Source organism: Rhinatrema bivittatum, chromosome 6 (assembly GCF_901001135.1).
Source record: "Rhinatrema bivittatum chromosome 6, aRhiBiv1.1, whole genome shotgun sequence".
Classification (NCBI taxonomy): Eukaryota; Metazoa; Chordata; class Amphibia; order Gymnophiona; family Rhinatrematidae; genus Rhinatrema; species Rhinatrema bivittatum.
The window spans coordinates 143,439,298-143,461,578 of NC_042620.1; the positions used below are offsets into that span (position 1 = coordinate 143,439,298).

Genomic DNA, 22,281 nt, shown 5'->3' on the forward strand with positions numbered 1-22,281 from the left:
GAGAAGGTTTTCATGGGTAATGATTCAGATGGAATGAACCAAATCACGGTGAACCTAGAAGATGTGGTAGACCTGATTGACAAACTGAAGAGTAGTAAATCACCTGGACCGGATGGTATACACCCCAGAGTTCTGAAGGAACTAAAAAATGAAATTTCAGACCTATTAGTAAACATTTTTAACCTATCATTAAAATCATCCAATGTACCTGAAGACTGGAGGATAGCTAATGTAACCCCAATATTTAAAAAGGGCTCCAGGGGCGATCTGGGAAACTACAGACCTGTTAGCATGACTTCAGTGCCAGGAAAAATAGTGGAAAGTATTCTAAACATCAAAATCACAGAACATATAGAAAGACATGGTTTAATGGAACAAAGTCAGCATGGCTTTACCCAAGGCAAGACTTGCCTCACAAATCTGCTTCACTTTTTTGAAGGAGTTAATAAACATGTGGATAAAGGTGAACCCGCAGATGTAGTATACTTGGATTTTCAGAAGGTGTTTGACAAATTTCCTCATGAGAGGCTTCTAGGAGAAATAAAAAGTCACGGGATAGGTGGTGATGTCCTTTCGCGGATTACAAACTTCATGGAGTGCCCCATAATCTTTCTATTATCCGAAAGAGTAAAAAACAGATTCACATCTACCCGTTCTAGATTTTAAACACCTCTATCATATCCCCCCTCAGCCGTCTCTTCTCCAAGCTGAAAAGTCCTAACCTCTTTAGTCTTTCCTCATAGAGGAGCTGTTCCATTCCCTTTATCATTTTGGTAGCCCTTCTCTGTACCTTTTCCATCGCAATTATATCTTTTTTGAGATGCGGCGACCAGAATTGTACACAGTTTTCAAGGTGCGGACTCACCATGGAGCGATACAGAGGCATTATGGCATTTTCCGTTTTATTCACCATTCCCTTTCTAATAATTCCCATCATTCTGTTTGCTTTTTTGACTGCCGCAGCACACTGAACCAACGATTTCAATGTGTTATCCACTATGACTCCTAGATCTCTTTCTTGGGTGGTAGCTCCTAATATGGAACCTAACATTGTGTAACTATAGCATGGGTTATTTTTCCCTATGTGCATCACCTGGCACTTGTCCACATTAAATTTCATCTGCCATTTTGATGCCCAATTTTCCAGCCTCATAAGGTCTTCCTGCAATTTATCACAATCTGCTTGTGATTTAACTACTCTGAACAATTTTGTATCATCTGCAAATTTGATTACCTCACTTGTATTTCTTTCCAGATTATTTATAAATATATTGAAAAGTAAGGGTCCCAATACAGATCCCTGAGGCACTCCACTGCTCACTCCCTTCCATTGAGAAAAGTGTCCATTTAATCCTACATGTGGCACATTTAAAACTCCAGAAGGAGGAACCCTAACTTCAAAAGCAGATTTTTCCTTGCTAGGGAAGCTCCAGGAAAGAGGTTTTTGGACCATGTTGCTTCGAAGGCCTTGGGACTAAAAGTGGATTTTGTGTATTTTCCTCTTCAAAGAGAGTTATTTGAAAAGGAGCATTTCTGCTGCCGTTGTGTTATTTTTGGACTGTATCCTGTACACAAGAACATAAGATATACCATATTGGTTCAGACCAAGGGTCCATCAACCCCAGTATCCTGCCTTCAACAGTGGCCAATCCAAGTCGCAAGTACCTGACAAATACCCAAACATTAAACAGATCTCATACTACTAATGCCAGCAACAAGCAATAGCTATTCCCTATTGATTAATAGCAAGTTATACACTTCTCCTCCAGGAACTTATCCAAACCTTTTTTTTAAACTCAGCTATACTAATTGCCTTAACCACATCCTCTGGCAATGAATTTCAGAGGTTAATTATGCATTGAGTGAAAAAGAATTTTCTATGATTTGTTTTAAATGTGCTACTTGCTAACTTCATGGCGTGTCCCCTAGTCCTTCTATTATCCGAAAGAGTAAATAACCATTTCACATTTGAAATGTGATTGAAGATTTCTTTCTCTGAAAAGATATTTTGTGTTAGAATTCATAATACATTTTTCTTGTTTGGAACCAAGCACTGGTATGGATATTGGAATTTATTGAGTTTGGTAAGTCTTCCCTTGGGCCTCCCAGAGACTGCTCTGGTCTCCACTGGTGATCCCTGGAGGACTCTGACTGTTCCCAGGGCTGTAGCAGTATAATTCACCATCTCTGCAGCCTCTGAAGGTAACACCGAGGAAAAGGGTGTTACAAAAAGGAAGAAAAATTCACAGAAAAATACATACAAGTAAAAGTTTGTACAAAAGTGCAGTGGCCCACAGTTCATTTTGTACAAGCATTTTTCCTTTAATAATAATTGATATTTTGTGAATACTACAGTAAAAGATATACAACAAAACCAGAAGGTATAGTCACCTTTACATCATTTTAGATGGTATCAGCATCTGCTCAAGTAACAATCACTGTAACCATTACAACTCTTCACACTTTACGTTCAATACTGAAATATCTAATCATGCTCAGCAGGTCAATAGCAAATTTGCCACTACCACCTCTGGCTTTATAGGCTGCTTTCTCCATAGAAAGAATGGCTGTTCTGCTTGAATCCCATTCCTTTGTAGGGGAGGAGGAATTTTTCCATTTCAAAGCAATTTGTTTTTTGGCAAGGGCAATGGCCATGTTTTGCAGCCAAGCACATTAAAATGCCACTGTTCCCATCCCATATAATTTAATACCCTATGAGCTACTGGTACCCCATTTTCCCAATAAACTCTCATACTGTCATATTGCCAGACCATTACACAGCATGGTGTGTTCAAAGAGGAGTCCTGAAAATCCATTTTGTATCATTTATCTGGGCTAAGTGTATCGCATGAGCAAACTTAAATGTGTGTATCCAACGTGGGTGCTAATTGCTACCGTTTTAGTGACTGCTAAAGCCTTTGCCCAGAAAGCTAGACAACTAATCATTTCTAAAGTGTTAGTAAAAATACACAGTGCTGTGCAGATACACGACACAGTCTCTGTTCCACAGAGCTAACAATCTAGTCAAGACAAACATACATAACAAACAAGTCCATGGGAAGAAAATCTATTATAGAGACGTGCTTAGGATTGAATAGCAATCTCAAAAAGGTGAGTTTTTTTAAAGACTGAATTTGAACCTGGCTGGAGAGGGAGCACAATGCACGACTTCAGGAAGTTTATTCCAAGCATATGGTACAGCAAGATGAAAAGCGTGGAGTTGGGAGTTGTCAGTGGAAGAGAAGGGCACAGATAAGAGTGACATCATTGAAAAGAACTCATGAGAAAGAGTGTAGGGAGAGAGAAGAGCAAATAGGTAATAAGAAGCTGCAGAATTAATGCATTTATTGGCACGTAGAAACAAACTGTATGTGGATGCAGATGGGGCATCAATACAGCGACTTGAGAAGAGGTGTTACATAGTCATAGCAACTCTGAAAGAAAAGAAATCGTGCAGCTGAATTTTGAATATATTGTAAAGGAGAAAGATGGTTCAGCAGGAATCCGTAAAGAGCAAGTTGCAGAAGTCTAAGCAAGAAGTGATTAGAGTGGATGAGTGTTTTGATAGCAGCTCAATGATTTTACAGAGGAAGAAACGACATTTTAGCAGTGTTTTGGATGTGAGAAAAGGAGCGAAGCATCAAAGATGACTGCATGTCTACAGGGCAAGGGACCAGGAGACTAAGAACACTATCCACACAGACAGGAAGAAGGGAAGCGGGTTTGGGAGGGCTGTGTGCAGAACAAGAAGTTCTGTCTTGGCCATTTTAAAGTTTAAGGTAGAGGCGAAACATCCAGGTATGATGTCAAACAAGTAGGCTGAAATTTGAAACTGGATTTCAATGAAAGTTCTTGGATAGAGAAGTAGATTTGGAAGTCATCAGCATAAAAGCATACTTAAATCTGAATTTTACAAGTTATTGAGTGCAAAGGTGGGGACCCCTCTGACACATATGTACACTAAGCTGAGTGAGTTAGGCCAATTTCCATTCATGCCGAATAGAGCAGCTACCGTTGTGATACCTAAACCAGGCAAAGACCCGCAGGATCCAGCTTCTTATCGACCCATCTCATTAATAGATTTTTGACATCAAGCTGCTGGCACGGATTATGGCAAAGAGGTTGTCTAGACTAGTCCCTGCTCTCTTGGGGGGAGGACCAAGTGGGCTTTGTAAGCGATAGGTACGCGGTCAAGAATATTCATAGAATATTGGCTTCTATTGAGCGGACCCAGTGGCTACAAGAGCCTTCCCTTCTGGTAAGCATAGACGCCGAAAAGGCATTTGACTGCTTGGAGTGGGGGGTTTATGTTCCAGGCTCTTCGGGCCTTTGGGATGGAGGGATTTTTCATCCAAATCCTCCGCGTGCTTTACACTGACCCACGAGCGTTTATAAGGGTAAATGGATTTCAATCTGTGGATATTGTCTTGGATCAGGGTATGCGTCAGGGGTGCCCCCTCTCTCCCCTACTATATATCTTGGCTCTGTAGCACCTCTTGCAGCACATTAGACACAATTCACAAATAGCGGGTGTGCTGTTTCACGCTCATCCACCCCACGACTTTAAATTAGCAGTGTTTGCGGATGACATTTTGCTACACATTATTTATTCCGCCTCCTCGCTGCCAGCAGCCCTAGGGGAGTTTGCGCGATATGGGGCTCTCACTGGTTTAAAGCTAAATTTGGGCAAGTGTGACGCGATGCCCACAGATGTCATAGTGAAAGACTTGGGAGGGGGAGTTTCCCATGCATTGGGTGCGGGACTCCTTTGTTTATTTGGGGATTGTCCTGCACAGAGATGTCCATCAGTTGAGCCCAGTTATTGTACAAAGACTTATGGCCCAAACCAATAAGTTATTGCGAAGCTGGCGAGATATCCTACTATCCCTTGCTGGGAGGGTGCACTTATTTCAGATGATGATTCTCCCTAAATGGGTGTACATGTTCCAAATTATCCCCTATCACTTCAACCGCAAGGACGTGCGCACTCTGGAATCATTGATCCGTAAACACCTGTGGAAAGGGGTAAGCCGCAGATATCGCTTATGCGGCTTATGGGTCCATGGGACAAGGGTGGGATGGGATTGGCGGAACTGAAGGGCTACAATCATGCTTGTAATTTGCGGCATATGGCTAGCTGGTTGCTGGGCACGCAGTACTACACTCCTGTGACTATGGAGTGCAAGCTTTTTGCAACTAGTGAGTTGGGTTCTTTGCTCGATTCTCCACTTACCTTTGTACCCACCCAGCTTCGACACAGCCCCCTCTTACTCCCCTTATGTCACACTTGGCATCAGTTCTGTCGCTTGTTGGGATTAGATTGGCGTATCTCACAGTTTCTTCCCCTGCTAGGCAACCAGGCATTTACACCAGGTTCCACCCAAAGGGTGTTTAGTCGGTGGTCCCAGAGAGGAATACAATGGATAGCCCAATTCTTAGATGATGATGGCATTATTTGAACCTTTGCCGCATTGCAGGAAGCCTATGGAGTAAGCAGCAAAGACTTTTTTGCTTATTTGCAGACCTGCCATTACATTCAGTCTCTACCTGTGAGAGACTGGGGATCGGTACAGAGAGGGATGCTTACTGAGATTTTTGATGTGGAGGATCCCTCGCGACACTATATTTCATATTATTATGCTGCGATCTGCAAGCTCCATACAAATCTAGACAATGCTAAAATACTCAGTAAGTGGTGTGCTGACCTGGCACTGGATTTGACGCCCGGGCACTATGAGCACTGCTTTGGGCAAATTAAATCCATAACCACCAATATTGCTCTTCGTGAAATTCATTACAAATTCCTGATACGCTATCACTGTTCACAAAGGCAAGCGAATTTAATGGGCAAGGTTCAATCTGATAGTTGTCTGAAATGTAAGGAAGTAGCTGCAACTTTGGGGCACCAATTCTGGCAGTGCCCCAGGGTCCAAGGCTATTGGCAGGCATGGGTTGCCTACGTGTACAAGTTAACGGGCTTTTCGCTCCCTTTGACGGCAGAGGTACTTCTTTTTGACCAACTAAGTAGGGTGGCGCCTGGTCATCCATACGTGCGACTCTGGATCTGTAAAGTCCTTGTGCTAAGCGAATGATTCTCCAAAGCTGGCTTGGGGAGGACCCCCCCAGTATGACACATTTGAGGAATCAGATACATGCTATGTGCATCAAGGAAAAATATATGGAAACCTTGGACCTGCTGAAAAAATAATGAACATTTTTGCTGACCTGGAATACCTACCTGCAATCCCTACTGACGAGGACAAGAAGCCAAATTCTCAATGATTACACTGTTTCCAAGGGGATGCCGCTCACATACTAAATGTCCTCTGTTGTGCGCAGGGTTGGGGGGGGGTTATTGGGGGTGGGGGGTTGGTTGGAAGTGTACACCAGAGTCCGCGCGTTGTTAATATGAAAACTCAATAAAAAGATTGAAACTAAAAGCATACTTAAAGATGTGGAAGGAGATCAGAGAGCCAAGGAAAGAAGCATAGAGAAAAAAGATAAAAGGATTTGGGTCAGAGCCTTAAGGCACACTGGCTAAAAGTAGAATATCAGTGGAGGAAGAATCACCAGAGAAATAAGAAGGAAAGGAGATCCCATCTGCTTCCCATTTGGCTTTTAACTTTAAGGCTTCTTCAGGGTTGTTTAAGATACTATAAAAGATTAAGGAGAAATTACTAGTTACCTGATAATTTCCTTTTCTTTAATGAAGACAGGTTAATCTGCACCAGTGAGTTATCACCTCTACCAGCAGATGGAGATGGAGCAAAGCTGATGTCACAGCCCCTGCACCATCAGCCTGCCAGCATTCTCTGCAAAAGTCAACTGTGGACAATTAAACAATGCATGATCATAACTATTAAAGACAATCATTCAAACAGAAAAAACTCTGTGGTCAGACAAGGAGTGTAATATTACTAATCTAGGGACTGGATCTGACACTTACCAGTAATCCCCAGAAACGCAGCTACTCAGGAGGACAATAGCATCACCATCCAGCAGCCAAGGGCAGAAAAGTAGAATAATTTCTCCTCTCTTAGCATTCAGACAGGTTAATCCCCACCAGTGGGATGTATGAAAACTACTCCCAAACAGGGCAGGAAGCTGCCCATGGTCCGATCAACACCGCTGTGCAATAATGCCTGGAAGTTGTATAAGAAAGACATCGCAACTTAGCAAATCTCGACGGGAGACAACCATCTAATCTCCACCCATGACACTGCCTGAGCCCTAGTGGAATGAACTCTAACCTTACTAGGCAATAGCTGCTCAGCATCCACATACACAGCCGTGATAACCTCCTTAATCCAGTGATATAACGTAGCTCATGATGCCTGCTCACTCTGTTTACTTCCACTGTGGAGAATGAACAGCCGGTCCATCTTCCTGAAAGGTTTAGAAATCTCCAATACCTCATGATATGCCACTTGACACCCAAGGTCTGTAATAGGCGAAATTCATCCACATCTCTCTCCCTGTCCAAAGTTAGCAGGGAATTGATTCATGCAAATGAAAATCTGAGACCACCTTTGGAAAAAAAGACCGAACAGTTTGCAGCTGGACCACGGCCAGTGTCACTCACAGGAATGGTTCCAGGCAAAACAGAGCCTGCAGTTCAGATACTCTATGCGCAGAACAAATTGCCACAAGAAACACCGTCGACCCGTCAGAAAATCCAGAACCAGATTAAGACTCCACAAGGGCACCAGCAACCGTAAGGGAGGACAAAGATATTTCACCCCTTTCAAGAACTGGGCCACATCTGGATGGGCGGACAAGGGTTCGTCATTCACCTGCCCTCGGAAACAGGAAAGAGCCGCCACCTGTACCTTCAGGAATTAAGGGCTAAGCCATGAATCAACCCATCCTGCAAAAAATCCAAATCAGCGAAATCTTAACCAAATGAGAGTGAACCCCTTGCTCCTGTCAAGAAGCCTCAAACACACACCAAAACTGAACATTGGCTAAGGAAGTGGAGGACTTTCATGCTCGAAGAAAGATGGAAATCACAGCAATGGACTACCCTCGCTTCAGCAACCAAGCCTTCTCAAGGGCCACACCATAAGTCAAAAATCAAGTCGGATCTTCAAGAAGAATAGGCCCCTGCCATAGCAGATCCCTGTAGACTGGTAAATGGAAAGGATATTCCACCAGAAGCCTCCGCAGATCTGCATACCACAGCCTCCCGGGCCAATCTGGCACCACCAGAAGTACCAAGCTCATGTGTCTCTTAAACCTCCAAATCATTCTGCCCAACATGGGCAATGGGGAAAAGGTATATAGAAGCTTGCCTTCTGGCCACTCCTGCGTGAGGGTATCAATGCCCAAAAACTTCAGATCTCTCCTGCAACTAAACTGAGGAACCTTCACATTGTGTAATGTTGCCAGCAAGCCTAGAAACAGGAGGGCCCAGCTGCCCACTATGAGCTGGAATGCTTCATTGTATAATTTCCATTCTCCGGGATCCAGACTCTGCTAAGAAAGTCAGCTTTTACAATTTATTTTCCTGCAATGTGTGAGGCTGAGAACTCCTGAAGATGTACTTCTGCCCATTCCATGAGTTGGGTTATTTCCTGCAACACTTGCTGGCTCTTGGCTGCTCCCTATCAATTTATGTAAGCTACCATCATCGCATTGCCCAATATCATTCAGACCACTCGACCCTGCAAGCTGTTGATGAATCGCAAGCAAGCCAAATGAACAGCATGGGCTCCCAACCTAATTCATGTAGGAAGCCGGTCAATTTGCATGAAGCCTGAAAACTCTCTTTCATGGCTTTTGGCCCAAATTAGCCAGTTGTCCAAGTATGAGCTGATCAGAATGCCATCCCTTTCTCAACACTGCCGCTACTACCACCATGATCTTACAGAAGGTCCTGAGCACACTGGCCAAACTGAAGGATAGCGCTCAAAAACTGATGTCGCCACAAAAGTGAAACTCAGAAAACAGTTGATGCTCCAGCTGGATGGGAATATGCAAATTCACCTCCGACAATACAGAGATTTAAACTCCCCTGACTGTACTGCCATTATCAGCAAGTGTAAGGTTTCCTTGCAGTAACAAGTCACTTGCAAAAGCCAGTTGGCTCCCTTGAGATCCAGGATAGAGCAAAAGGAACCCTCCTTCTTGGGTACAATGAAATAATTGGAATATCGGCCCAGATTTTCTTGTATCATGGGCACTGAAATTACAGCCCACAGGCTGAGGAGTCTTGACAAATTACATTCCACTGTGTCTCTTTTGTGGAAAGCTGTTGAGAGACACCACGAAAACGTCCCAAGGAATGCTGAGAAACCCCAGCACATAGCCATCTCTTATCACCTCCAGAATCCACTGGTCTGACAAAAAGAAGAGACAGGCAACCCCCTATCTCCTGTTCCTGGGAGTGAGGGTCAGGGGGTGGCACTGCCACTCAAGCCCGCTCTCTGGGCTGCCTGGGACGAAGGATTGAGACCTACCCAAAAGTTGAGCCCTCTGAGAAGCCGTTCCTCTATAGGGTTGAAAATGTTTGAAAACTCCTAGCACGACCTCTTGCACCAAACGAGCGTGGCACCTGCTTTTTAATCTTCTGGTAACCAAGGAACCTGTGACACACCCCAATTAGTGGCCTTTTTTTTTTTTTTAACTCACTCCCAAACCAGAGTCATTCTTTAAAAGGCCATTTTGTAAGATTAGACTTTGAAATTGTCTCGGCACCAATTCATCAGCCATAGCTGACACTGAACACTACTTAGCTTCTGAGATCAGGCGTATCCAGGGTGGTGAGGCCATAGGGCACGGTCCTGAAATTCAAACCAGACTCATCAACTTCCTGAGAGAGAGCAAGTAAGAGCGATCCACCAGGGAGCAGCAAGAGGCCATCTGCAATTCACTGACACAGCCTCAAGGTCTTCTTAAGAATAGCCTCAATTCTCCTATCCTGGGCCTCCCTTCAAGCCACTTCCTTTTCCACAGGGTTAGTTGTCACTTGGTCATGGCACACACCAGCGCATCCACTTTCAGAAAGCGCAACTGCTCTCCTCTCTGCCAGATCCAGGGGGTACAGTGCTACCAAGGCTCGTCCCCCTTTAAAATTAGCTTCCAGGACGCCCCATTCAAGATCAATCAATTCTTGAATATCATCCATAATGCTTTACCTAAGGAATCTAAATAGGATTTTTGTTTGACTCAGACATGAAATCAGCACCCGGCACCCCCAATATCTTCGGTGACTGGTTGATCAGAGCCGGCAACTCATCTCTATGAAAGAAACACAGCTTTGTTCTATATGGCTCCAACCCCGGAGGAATTTCCCATCCTCCAGGAAGTAAGGGTCGCCTTCATCAGCCATGCCACCTGGGTCCCTATCAGCGTGACCTACAGCAGATGAAGACGTACTCCAACATTTACCTGCGGTACCAGGCATGTGGGGATCGCAATTTGCGATCCGGAACTCTTAGGCCTACCAAGTCAGAGAATGAGCAAAACCTGCGAGCAGGGCCTAACCAAAAGGCTGCTCAACCTGCCAAGTTGTTTCGCAGCAGACTTGTGTATAGAAAGCATGTTAACTCCACCGCAGTCCATATCAAAACCAGGGGACATTGGTCCTGCGCCCACTGAGTAGCCTTCCCTCGCTGACAAACCAGTAAAGGGAGCCGCAAAACCAAGCAAAACCTAACAGGTCCTCTCCGATCCCATTCTCAACATGCTGGGAAGGGCAGGCTCAGTAAAAGCAGGCAGAGATAACTCTCCCCGAGCCTCCCAGTAGCATTTAGAGGCTTGTTTAACTTTGTGCTGCTTGCTTGAATATGGCAAGCAGCACAAAGGTAAACACCCACGAGCAATACACTCCCAAAGTGTCTGACAATTGTGCACCCAGCTGCACACCTGCACATGCAAGCATGAACATGGCGCCTAAGAACAAGGTCTGTACAATAAGCATCCAAAATAGGCACAAATTACGCGGTCCATGAAGGCGCCCACCAGATCACGCAAGTGCAAACAGACATCAGACTGTTTTGTGGCAAACTTGTGCACAGAAAAGCATCTAAGCAAAGCCCGAGAGCAGGGCCTAGCGGGGCTTAGCCAAAAGTCTGCTCAACCCACCAAGCTGCCATGACTCCCAAGCTCCCTTGGATGCAGGACTGGATGTCCGATAGGTGCACCAAGGCTCAGAGACCAGAAGGGGAATGCAAGCCCTCACTCCTTTTCTTTTTTTGTTTTTTTTACTCTTTACCTGAGTTCACTTTGTCCCAGACAAGTATAGAATCTGTCTCTGGCTGTGGGGGGGAGGAGGGGAGGGAGTAGGGCAAAGGCCTTCACCGCCACGCTTGGCTTCCTTCACCCGCTAGCCTCTCAGCTGTCTCTCTCTCTACAGGTAAGTCCACGCCAGAAAACCAGCTATCAGACTGAGGCACTCTACTGAGGGCGGGATCTGCAAATATCACCTCAGGAAAACTTGACTGAGGGAGGGACCATAAGATATTACCACAAGAGAACAGGGCAAATTAATTTCATTCTTCTTTTCTCCTTTCTTTTTATTTTTTTTTTAAAGCAATCCCCAGTAGGGAGATACATGTCCACCATCTGCTGAAGATGGAAAATACTGGCAGGCTGATGTCAGTACAGGGGTATACATACCGTGACGTAAGCTTTACTCAGTCTCCATCTGCTGGTAGAGGTGCATAACCCACTGGTGTGGATTAACCTGTCTGAATGCTAAGAAATATCAGTTTCTTTTGTTATGTCTAGTTACCTCCTCCACTACAGAATACTGGTTTACAATATTATATGCCCACCGACGTTGCTAATGCATGATGTAACTGCAGATGTTTAAAGAAATGAATGGGGGGAGTTCAAATTAGTCTTTAACCTCTGCTGAGAATTTAAAAGGATGTGTCTGATTTCAATTTGAACTAAAGGTGTCTACAAAAGTGAGGACACCTCTCTCTCTCCCACATGAGCATGTGCTTTATTCCATAATGTTATAGTTAAAGTCATAGTGGGATTTATTCTTGGGTCCATGGAATCCATTTTTGCAGATTAGGTCTTCAATATTCTCTGCAGCATCAAGGCCTCCTCTAGCCTTATTAATATGGCCGAGGAGTCCTCTGTACCTACTGTGCTGCCGGTATTATAAAAGGAAATTTAGGAAAGCCAGACTGCCTAGCCTCCAATGAATCTGAGTGTGTTTAAACTGACCCTTGGCTTTCTCCTGCACAGATGAGCCAATGAGAAAATCCTTAAAACTTTCCAAAAGCCTCTTCAGGCATCACATGTTCTTATCGTTATATCTCAAAAAAGACAGCTGAATTGGAAAAAGTCCAAAGAAGGGCAGCCAAAATGTTAACAGGTATGGAACGGCTCCCCGATAAAGAAAGGCTAAAGAGGTTAGGGCAATTCAACTTGAGAAGAGACGGCTGAGAGAGGAGATATGAGAGTTCTATAAAATCACGAGTGAAATAGAACAAGTACCGGTAAATGTGAATCGGTGGTTTACTCTTTCAAATAATGCAAAGACTAGGGAACATTCCATGAAGCTGGTAAAGACCACATTTAAAAGAAATAGGAGAAAATTCTTTTTCACTCAACGCATAAACAAATGCTAGAATTCATTACCGGAGGATAAGGTTAAGGCAGTTAGACTAGCTGGGTTTAAAAAAAGATTTGGACAAGTTAATGGAGAAGTTCGTAAAATGTTATTAACCAATCAGATTTAAGGAATAGCCACTACTTATCACTGTATAATAGCAACATGGGATCTATTTACTGTTTGGGATCCTGCCAAGTACTTGTGACCTGGATTGGCCACTGTTAGAATCATGAAACTGGGGCTTGATAGATCCTCAGTCTGACCCAGTATGACAATTCTTCTTATGTTCTTACAATAAATAGAGAGATAAAGAACTTTTGCAAATTACATGATTTTAAATAAATGAATCCTGCCAATTAATACAAGTGAATGGCTCCCCTCCTTCCCAGATCTTTTTCTAGTTTATCAAATAGTACATATTATGACTGTCTACCCAAACTCCCAGTTACTTGAATTTAGTATCCTCTGTTATTAAAGGGTTTCTATGTAGAGAAACAATGGCATACCAACAGGATATAACAGATTTATATCAACTGATCTTTAAATGTGAAAATAGACCTTAATTCTGTATAATCTCCATCAACCTGGAATTTATGCATACATAAGAATGTCATCAGTATATAAAGGCTTTTCAAGCTGCAAATATTCATATCATGTCTAATTATGTTTACGAGGATGTTCTATTTTGCTCACAAGAATTATCTATGGATATTTTCCTTACAGAAGCTGTAAAATTAAATCTTTGGGAAAGATGCGATATTTCAAAATAAAACAAACTCACTTAATAGGCTTCTTGTACTTTTTTGGCCATGCTCGTCTCTTATTTAAGTCTGGTCCTTAGTCTCTTACTAGCTCTTAACATACCTCTCTTCCATTTCATTTAAATAGGTAAACAGATCTTACAGCTTTTTGGGCGATTTGGCGTGTTGACATATCAATATTAAAACATTTATTTAACACCATTCTTGAAAGTGCAGAGCCAAGAGTCTCCTCCTATGCCTGAGATTTTTCAGGACTTTTATTTAACATTTTTATATATCGGGATTCATGTAAAAATTACATATCATCTCGGTTTACATTGTAACGGTAGCAAGCATATAAGAATGCAATTACATTGAAACAGGGTGTAGAAACTTGAGACAAATAAATGGGGGATAACGAGAGAAAAAAAACTATATAGAGAACAATGAATAAGACCTGTTTTTTTGAGCTAAGACTAGTCTAGCTGTAAAACTGGAGTGAATAGACTGAATGGATAGATAGTCTGATATTTGGCCTGTTGGGTAGTAAAGAAGTATCTCATTGGCATAAATGAAACGCTTGTTCTAGTCTTTTTTTGAAAGTGATCGGGCACTGTTCCAACTGGAGTTCTGTGTGTAGAAAAGACTTGAACCAGTTAAGAGCAGTGTCTTTGATGCCGATGTCGGCTAGCCACTCCAATAGTATTGAGTGTTTCACCGTGTCAAATGCGGCTGATAGATCGAGGAGTATAAGTAGGCCGGATTGTTTTTTATCAAGATTCATGAGTATGGTGTCTGTTAAGGAGATTAATAGAGTTTCAGTGTTTCGGGTTTTGCGGAAGCCGAATTGCAAGGGTGCTAGGATTTTGTTATCGTCCAAGTAATCCGACAGTTGCTTGTTTACTATTTTTTCTAGGATTTTGGAGATGAAGGGGAGTTTTGCAATAGGTCGGTAGTTGGCAGGGTCGTCTGGAGGTAGATTAGGTTTTTTCAGAAGAGGTGTAAGAATTGCGAGTTTCAAGGGGTCTGGAACAGAGCCTTGTGTTAGTGAACAATTGATGATGTCAGCGATTGGTTTGGTGACTGTTTCAGGGATGGCTGTAAGTTGGCCGGGATCGAATCCGTAGGGTGTGAGGCTGGTTTAAGCTTCTTAAGGATTACTTCAATCTCTAAGGAGGAAGTCATTTCAAGGTTTTCTAGATTTGAGCTCCGATGAATATGAGGTGAGTAAGGGGGAGGAGGAAGAGGACCCTTATTGGCATTTAAATTGGTGATCAGATCAGTGATTTTTTTCTTGAAGTATGTGGCTAGCTCTGAGGCTTTGCTGGCGGCTTGATTGTCTGGGATGGTTGGGGGGAGGATTTGGTGAGTGTCGTGACGAGAGAGAATAAAGCTTAGGGTCGAAAATGAAGTTGTGGATTTTCTGAGAGTAAAAATCTCTCTTTGTTTGGAGGATGGATATCCGGTAGCGGTGCATGAGAGATTTGTACGCCTCCTGGTTTGATGGGGATGGATTTTTTCGCCATATCTGTTCCCTATTTCTAAGCTCTTGTTTGATGGTTTTAAGTTGAGGGTTATACCAGGGTTTCCTGTTGTTCTCATTTGAGAGAGTGTCTTTGGTAATTAAAGGGCAAGTAAGGTCTGCAATAGTCTTAGTTATCTTGATCCAGGAGGAAGTGGCTGAGTCCGCATCTGAAAGGTCGAGTTTGTTTAGTGCTGTTGATAGTAGTGGTCTAATGGTGTCAGGGTTGCATAATTTCCTGAATTAGACCATGGTTTTTTGTATCGGTTGGCGAGTGGGTTGGATGTTTTTCAGAGTTATAGAGATCAAACGGTGGTCCGACCAAGAGATTGGGGAGCATGTCGTGGATGAGGCAGGGTTAAGACTTTCGTTTATGAAGATTAAATCCAGAGTGTGTCCCGCTTTATGTGTTGGACCCTTAATGATTTGGTTGAAACCCATATACTTAAGCGTGGTGAGAAAAGTTTCACAATTAGGTGATTGAGGTGATTTATCCACGTACATTAGACATTAGAAAAGCCACGTACATTATACATTAGAAAAGCTCTCATGAACTGGAAACTGAAGACTCATCAAAAAAATAACTACATGAACCTTGGAAGACAAGCCAACAGGTTCTGCAAGGAACTGGATCAAGACTGGAAAGGACTTATGATACCTCTCTGGGTCTAAACTATAGAGAATATATCTTTCCATCAAAAAGATTTTTTCCTCTGAGTGGAAGGCTCAAGGTTAGACAGTCTTTTGTCTCTAGGTTGCCAGTTCAAATCCTGCTCAGGTCAATAAGGAACTTAAAAGATAGTTTACATGAAATGAGTTGGTGGTCTCAGTCCAGTTCCCAGCAGACAGGTGTTCACATTACTAAAACTACCCTGAAAATGAGTATGAATTGGCCCTATTGCTGGTAGTCTCAGCTGAGGTGCCAAAAACTGCCCAGGCATAGCAACTGCTGAGATCTCACCAGCAGAGATCTCAGAGCAGAGTTAAAGCACAATGGCAAAGCACTAATGCTGCCTTTGTTGTACCACTCCTGGGGATAATACATGGAAGAATTCAATTTCTAGTGTTGTTAATCTGGCACATTTCAGAGTACTAAATGCCCAGTATCAACAACAAAGACCATGGACAGGAAATTTTGCCCCTGAAAATCAGAAAGCAGCAGGAGGTGGCCCAGGTTTTGGGTGCATGCCCCTATGTTGTCTATGCCTAAATCCAACCTGGAGCATACACCCAGTTTTCTGTACTGGCTAGGACAAAGTTTGTCCTTGAGAAAAAGCAGCCACCTACCATTTTCAATTCCTTGTATATAAAAAGATGTAAGGTACTCTTATCAAACAAACCAATGGAAATGGTCTCTCTTTATTTGATTTTTACAGTTTTAATTACTAATGGTCATTAGTCCTTACCTCTGATATCTCCCCCTGCACAAAAAGCCTTTCCTCCTGCTCCCTTTATAATTATTAAAAACATTTCAGGATCATCTTCCCATAGCTAGTGAAAATAAAACAAAACAGATTTTAAATTACACAGAAAGGCAACAAAACAGAACAAAAACCTGAGGCAATCAGCTTGCCTACTGAAATATTTAATGTGATGCCAAGTACAGAAAATCCCCCAACACCCATAATCCTGAGACAGTGTGTACTCCAGATAACCAACACTGGCAGCTTCATCATGTAAAGAATACTGTCTGGCAGGGAAATTAATTAACCAGAGTGCAGGACCAGCCAAGTGGTGACAATTTTTATGCTAAAGGCAATTAAATTCAATTGTGCTATACAGCTGTAGGGAAAAAATGAAATATTCTGAAATGGTAAAAAAATATCCAAATGGTATACTGTGTTTTTTCCTCTGGTCTTCCAGAGTTGCACTTGGACAGCAATGGAACAGCACAATAAACTTAGGGCCTGTGCATGGACTGGACTTTGTAAGAGCCAAGGAGCAACTGGGGAAGCAGGGAAAGCGCACAGCATTTTGAATTTCAATACTTTCTTTAAATAAAGCGCCCAGTCGCCATAATGACCCACATAGATATGTAGAAAGTTCAACCAACAAGTTACTGGACTAACTTAATACATTTGTGAATAGCTTTCCAAAGTTATACTCCCTTCATCGGGTCAGTGAAAAATGAGCTCAGTACGGTATCTGAATATACGATTATTGACTGGGTTACTATTATAGGAGTAGATAATCAAACTACCCACAGGTAATTTTTCCTGCTTAGTCTGCCAAAATAATCAAAGTAAAAGTACGCAGGTAGTTTTGCTTTGATTATGGTATCATGAAAATTACCCACAGGTATTTACTCCTGCTTTTTCTGTGCAAGTACTTTAAAGCAAGCTACCCACATTAAATGCCTCCCCCATCTAAACCCCACCCCAGGAATACTTGTTGCTGACATACCCGGGTACTTTTACCTGCGCATAGGGTGAGCAATCTAAAAGCTCATTTATGTGGGTTAAACTGCCCTCCACCCTTGAAAAGGGCATTGATCATTGTATAAAAAGAGGCAGTGAAAAAAAAAAAAGGGTGTGAGGGTGAGCCATACATTCAGGCCGATACAGAACAGTGCGCACTGTTTAGCCCCCATTTGGCCGCACATATTAGACACTCTATTATTACCCCTTATTTTGTAAGGGGGTAATAGCTTGTGGAAAACACGCGGCCAACCACCCCGAAACTAATAGCACTCATCACATGCAAATGCATGTTGATGAGCCTAATAGTTATTTCCCCGAAATACTGAATGTAACGCCTGCCCAAAGGCAGGCGTTAGCCATTGATGGCATCGGGTAAGTGAACAGAAAAGCAGAAAAAACTGCTTTTCTGTACACCCTCTGACAGAATATCATAGCAATATTAAGTCGGAGGCCCCAAAAATTAAAAAAAAAAAAAAATCTGCCCGCCGGTCGCGGGTTCGAAAATGGACGCTCAATTTTGCTGGTGTCCGTTTTCCGAACCCCTGGCTGTTAGTGGAAGCATCAGGTTCCACTAATAAGGTGGCGCTAGGGATGCCCTAGTGTCCCTAGCGCCTCCTTATTAGCACGGGTCCTAATTTAAATACAGAATCACGCACCCAGGAGAGGTGGCCTGGGCGCGTGTTTGGGGAGCGGGCGCTTAACATAGAGCGCCGGCTCTCCCGGGGTTTGTTTTTTTTTTTTGTTTTTTTTTAATTGGCCTGATTATTTGTATTGGCATGAGAAAGGTGGGGGAGGGGAGACCAACACTGGAATATGCAGTTGCTGGAATATTTTACCAGGTAATGAGACTCTTATGGTCCTTTAGTGTTGCTTTCATAGAGGCTGACCATTTCAAATTCAAATGACACACAGGCACTATGCATCTTCTAAAGTAAGGGACTGGGCGGGCACCCAACCCTTGTCCATTACATCAAGTATATGATTTCGAGTTTCTGTTAGCTCAAAGCGAAGCAAAATACAGTGGACATTCAACTGCTTCCAAGATGAAAGGAACTTAATTCTATAGTGAAATCTAGTCTGTGTTACAAAAAGGAAATGACAGACAAGGTTTTTGTTTGCGGGAACATGTACAGGGATAAAATGAAACTAACCTTTAGCTGTGGATAAATCCGCTGGATCATGGACAGGTTTAACGCGTTTAGTGCCTGAGGTCTGTTCAGGGTTATGACTCCAGCACAGCCAGTCTTTTCCATGAGAACCTCTGCCTCTGAACCTCCGTGGGTGGCCATGCCCTGTCAGCAGAAATACAGTGCACAGATGAGGCTGGAATCATGCAGCCCGGCATCTGCAAACCTATCACCGAAAACAATACTACTGGCTTGTCCAACTTGCTTCTTTCTTATCCCTATTGTTTCAGCCTCAGGCTTTATTCCAAGGTCTCCTCTTTCTGTCTTACTCTCTTTTTTTTTCTCATTATACTTTGGACTAAAAGGTATGCAACTTTTACTTATGGCCACCACTACTGTTTTGAAATCTTTCTTTATATCCACTCTTTTGTTTTGTCTGCCTGGGGATTATAAGGATTGTTCCCAATTTACTTATATTTGGAATGAAGAGAATGCCTAATCTGAGATGTTTCCAAGGCCTTTAAATAGTAAAAATCTCCTCAAAGTGCAATATAAATAGGAATAAAAAAGTTATCTTACCAATTTTAACAGGTTGAAAAAGAACTTCCTCTTTATTGAAACCCTAACAATGGCTGCCACTGTCCTTTCAAGTCCTGCTTATTTAGCAGATACAATTAAGCATTATATTCCTGGTAGGATTCTGTGCTCTAGCCAAGGAAGTAAGCTAGAGATATGCAGGTAGATGCAATATTGTGAGCTCAGGCTAGCACACCGGTTAGCCCGTGCTTGGACGTGCGAAATGAGCGTCCCTTGCGATAAAGGTATTAGCAAGTCCATAACATGCGTGCAAACTAGTGCATCCCAAAGGTAGTGCCAATTGTATTTAAATTCCATTTTAATTCCATCATTAGCTATTAGCCCCCCATGCAGTAATGTGCATCCATAATGAGTTTTTAACATTTGAAATTTTGCACAAGCCCCATCCCTGGTGTTATTATACAAGGGCTAGCGATAGCTGACGGTTGGTGAAGGCTTTGCTGCCATTGAAACCATGGAATCCCTGTACTTCTTTGTATTGCTGACTTTTCTCTTGCATGTGCATGCCAGATTAAGGACTGCCAGACAATGGAGGGCGATTGTTCATGGAAACCAATAACGATGGAAGACAAGAGGGCCCTGCCGACCACACGGATGCACAGGCACAGGTAAGCAAAACAAAATCGGAGGAATATGTTTTTTCACTCAATTAACCTCTGGAATTCACTCCCAGAGCATAAGTGTTTCGTGTAACAGGGTTTACCAAAGGTTTGCATAAGTTCCTAGAGGAGAAGTCCATAAACTGCTACTAATCAAAATAGAATATTAGCTTGTGATCTTTCCAATGCTAGTGTACTTCCCAGGTACTTGTGACTTTGGATAGGCCACTGTTTTAAGATGGCCATGTGCCATGTTTTATGTAATTCTGTTCTTATGTTCCTAGGTACAGCCCACAGCCATCCACAGATCCTGCACACAGTGTATCATTCGGCCGTGGATAAACCTCCTTGGATTGCCCTAGATTGAAGTGTTGCGAAGATACAGTCTCAGCTCTCAGGCAATTTTAACCCTTTATGAGGACCTGTGAAATGATATTGACCCCCCCCCCCTTGCAACCATGCCATCTCTGGGTTGGTGAAACATCTGTGGGCTAAGTATTTTTTTGCAACTCTGGTACAGCAGGAAATGATCCTGTAGAAAGGAACTGCTCTCCCGGTGATGCATTGGCCTCTCGCACCGAGGATGAGTCTCCCAGGACTAATGCCTAGGAGGGAAGGGATAGGCTGACCGTCATAGCTGGTGATTCAATTATTAGAAATGAAGATATTTAGGTGGCTGGTGGACAAAGTCTGCCTAGTAACTTGCCTACCTGGTGTGAAGGTGGCGGACCTCATGCGTCACCTAGATAGGATTTTAGATGGTGCTGGCTGTCATGGGACATGTGAACACTAAGGTCGTAGGAAAATGTGGGAGGGAAGTTCTGGAAGCCAAATTTAGAATTTTAGATGGAAAGCTGAAATCCAGAACCTCCAGGGTAGCATTATCTGAAATGGTCCCTGTTCCATGTGCAGGTCCCCAGAGGCAGGCAGAGCTCCAGATTCTCAATGCGTGAATGAGACAATGGAGCAAGGAAGAGGGATTCAGTTTTGTGGAGAATCTTTTGGAGAAGGGGGAATCTTTTCCGAAGGGATGGACTCCACCTTAACCAGAGAGGAACCAGGCTTCTGGCGCTAACCTTTAAAAAGGAGATAGAACAGCTTTTAAACTAGAAGAAGGGGAAAAGCCGTCAGTCACTCAGCAGTGCATGGTTTGGAGGAAGGTATCTTTGAAGGATACTAATGAAACAGGAGAGTTAGGGCATCTCAAAAGAGAGGTTCCAATAATAGCAAAATGAGTCCATGTTCCTACAAGTAAAGAATCACCTTAACTAAAGGATTCCAAATTATCCCTATCAACTGAAAAGCAGGTTGTTAATACAAAACCAAAAACACACATTGAAATGTCTGTATGCCAATGCCAGAAGTCTAAGAAATAAAATGGGAGAGTTAAGAGTGTATAGCAGCAAATGATGAGACTGACATAATTGGCATCACAGAGGCTTGGTGGAAGGAGGATAACCAATGGGACAGTGCTATATCAGGGTATAAATTATATCGCAATGATAGGGATGATCAACTTGGTGGGGCTGTGGCATTTTATGTCCGGGAGGGCATAGAGTCCAATAGGATAAAGATCATACAAGAGACTAAATGCTCAGCAGAATCTATATGGGAAGGAATCCCATGTGTGCTGGGTAAGAGTATAGTTATAGGAGTATACTACCATTCACCTGGCCAAAATTATTAGATGGATGAAGAAATGCTAAGAGAAATCAGGGAAGCTAACCAATTTGGCAGTGCAGTAATAATGGGAGATTTCAATTACCGTAAACAAAAAAGGGGAACTGAACTTTAATTCAAAATATTGCCTATAGTGACGGCAATATTTTGAATTAAAGTTCAGTTCCCCTTTTTTGTTTACAGTTTTCCTATTGGGTTACTGTGTTGACTCTCCTTGATATATTTTTAGATTTCAATTACCCCAATATTGACTGGGTAAATGTAACATCAGGACATGCTAGAGACAAAGTTCCTGAATGGAATAAACAACTGCTTCACGGAGCAATTGGTTCAGGAATCAAGGAGAGAGGGAGCTATTTTAGATGTAATTCTTAGTGGAACGCAGGATTGGTGAAAGAGTGGTGGGGCCACTTGGCAATAGTGATCATAACATGATCAAATTTGAACTAATGACTGAAAGGGGGACAATATATAAACCTACAGCTCTAACACAAAACTTTCAAAAGAGAAACTTTGATAAAATGAGGAAAATTATAAGAAAAAAAACTGAAAGGTGCAGCTGCAAAGGTTAAAAGTGTACTACAGGCAGACATTGTTTAAAAACACAATCTTAGAAGCGAAACCAAATGTATTCCACATATTAAGAAAGTTGCAAGGAAGGCAAAACAATTACCGGCATGGTTAAAAGGTGAGGTGAAAGAGGCTATTTTAGCCAAAAAACAAAATCCTTCAAAAACTGGAAGAAGGATCCATCTGAATAAAATAGGAAAAGGCATAAGCATTGTCAAGTTAAGTGTAAAACATTGATAAGGCAGGCTTAGAGAGAATTTGAAATTAAGTTGGCCGTAGAGGCAAAAACTCAAAAACTTTTTAAAATATATCCAAGCAGGAAGCCTGTGAGGGAGTCAGTTGACCCGTTAAGATGACCAAGGGGTTAAAGAGGCTCTTAGGGAAGATAAGGCCATTGCAGACAGACTAAATTAATTCTTTGCTTCTGTGTTTAGTAATGAGGATGTTGGGGAGAT

General features: G+C 42.6%; 1 protein-coding gene across 2 annotated transcripts in view; it reads right to left on the reverse strand.

Annotated features, from left to right (window-relative positions):
* Positions 1-22,281, reverse strand: part of LOC115093777 (3-hydroxyisobutyryl-CoA hydrolase, mitochondrial-like) — a 295,490-nt gene that overhangs the window by 236,230 nt on the left and 36,979 nt on the right. Inside the window, exons 3-4 of one of the 2 annotated variants that reach the window (XM_029606024.1) lie at positions 18,405-18,545; positions 16,240-16,324 (exon numbers count right to left, since the gene is read on the reverse strand). In XM_029606024.1, the coding sequence (XP_029461884.1) occupies positions 16,240-16,324; positions 18,405-18,545 (226 nt within the window). Of the gene's footprint in view, positions 1-16,239; positions 16,325-18,404; positions 18,550-22,281 lie in introns of both variants that reach the window. The other variant, XM_029606023.1, reaches the window with a different exon arrangement.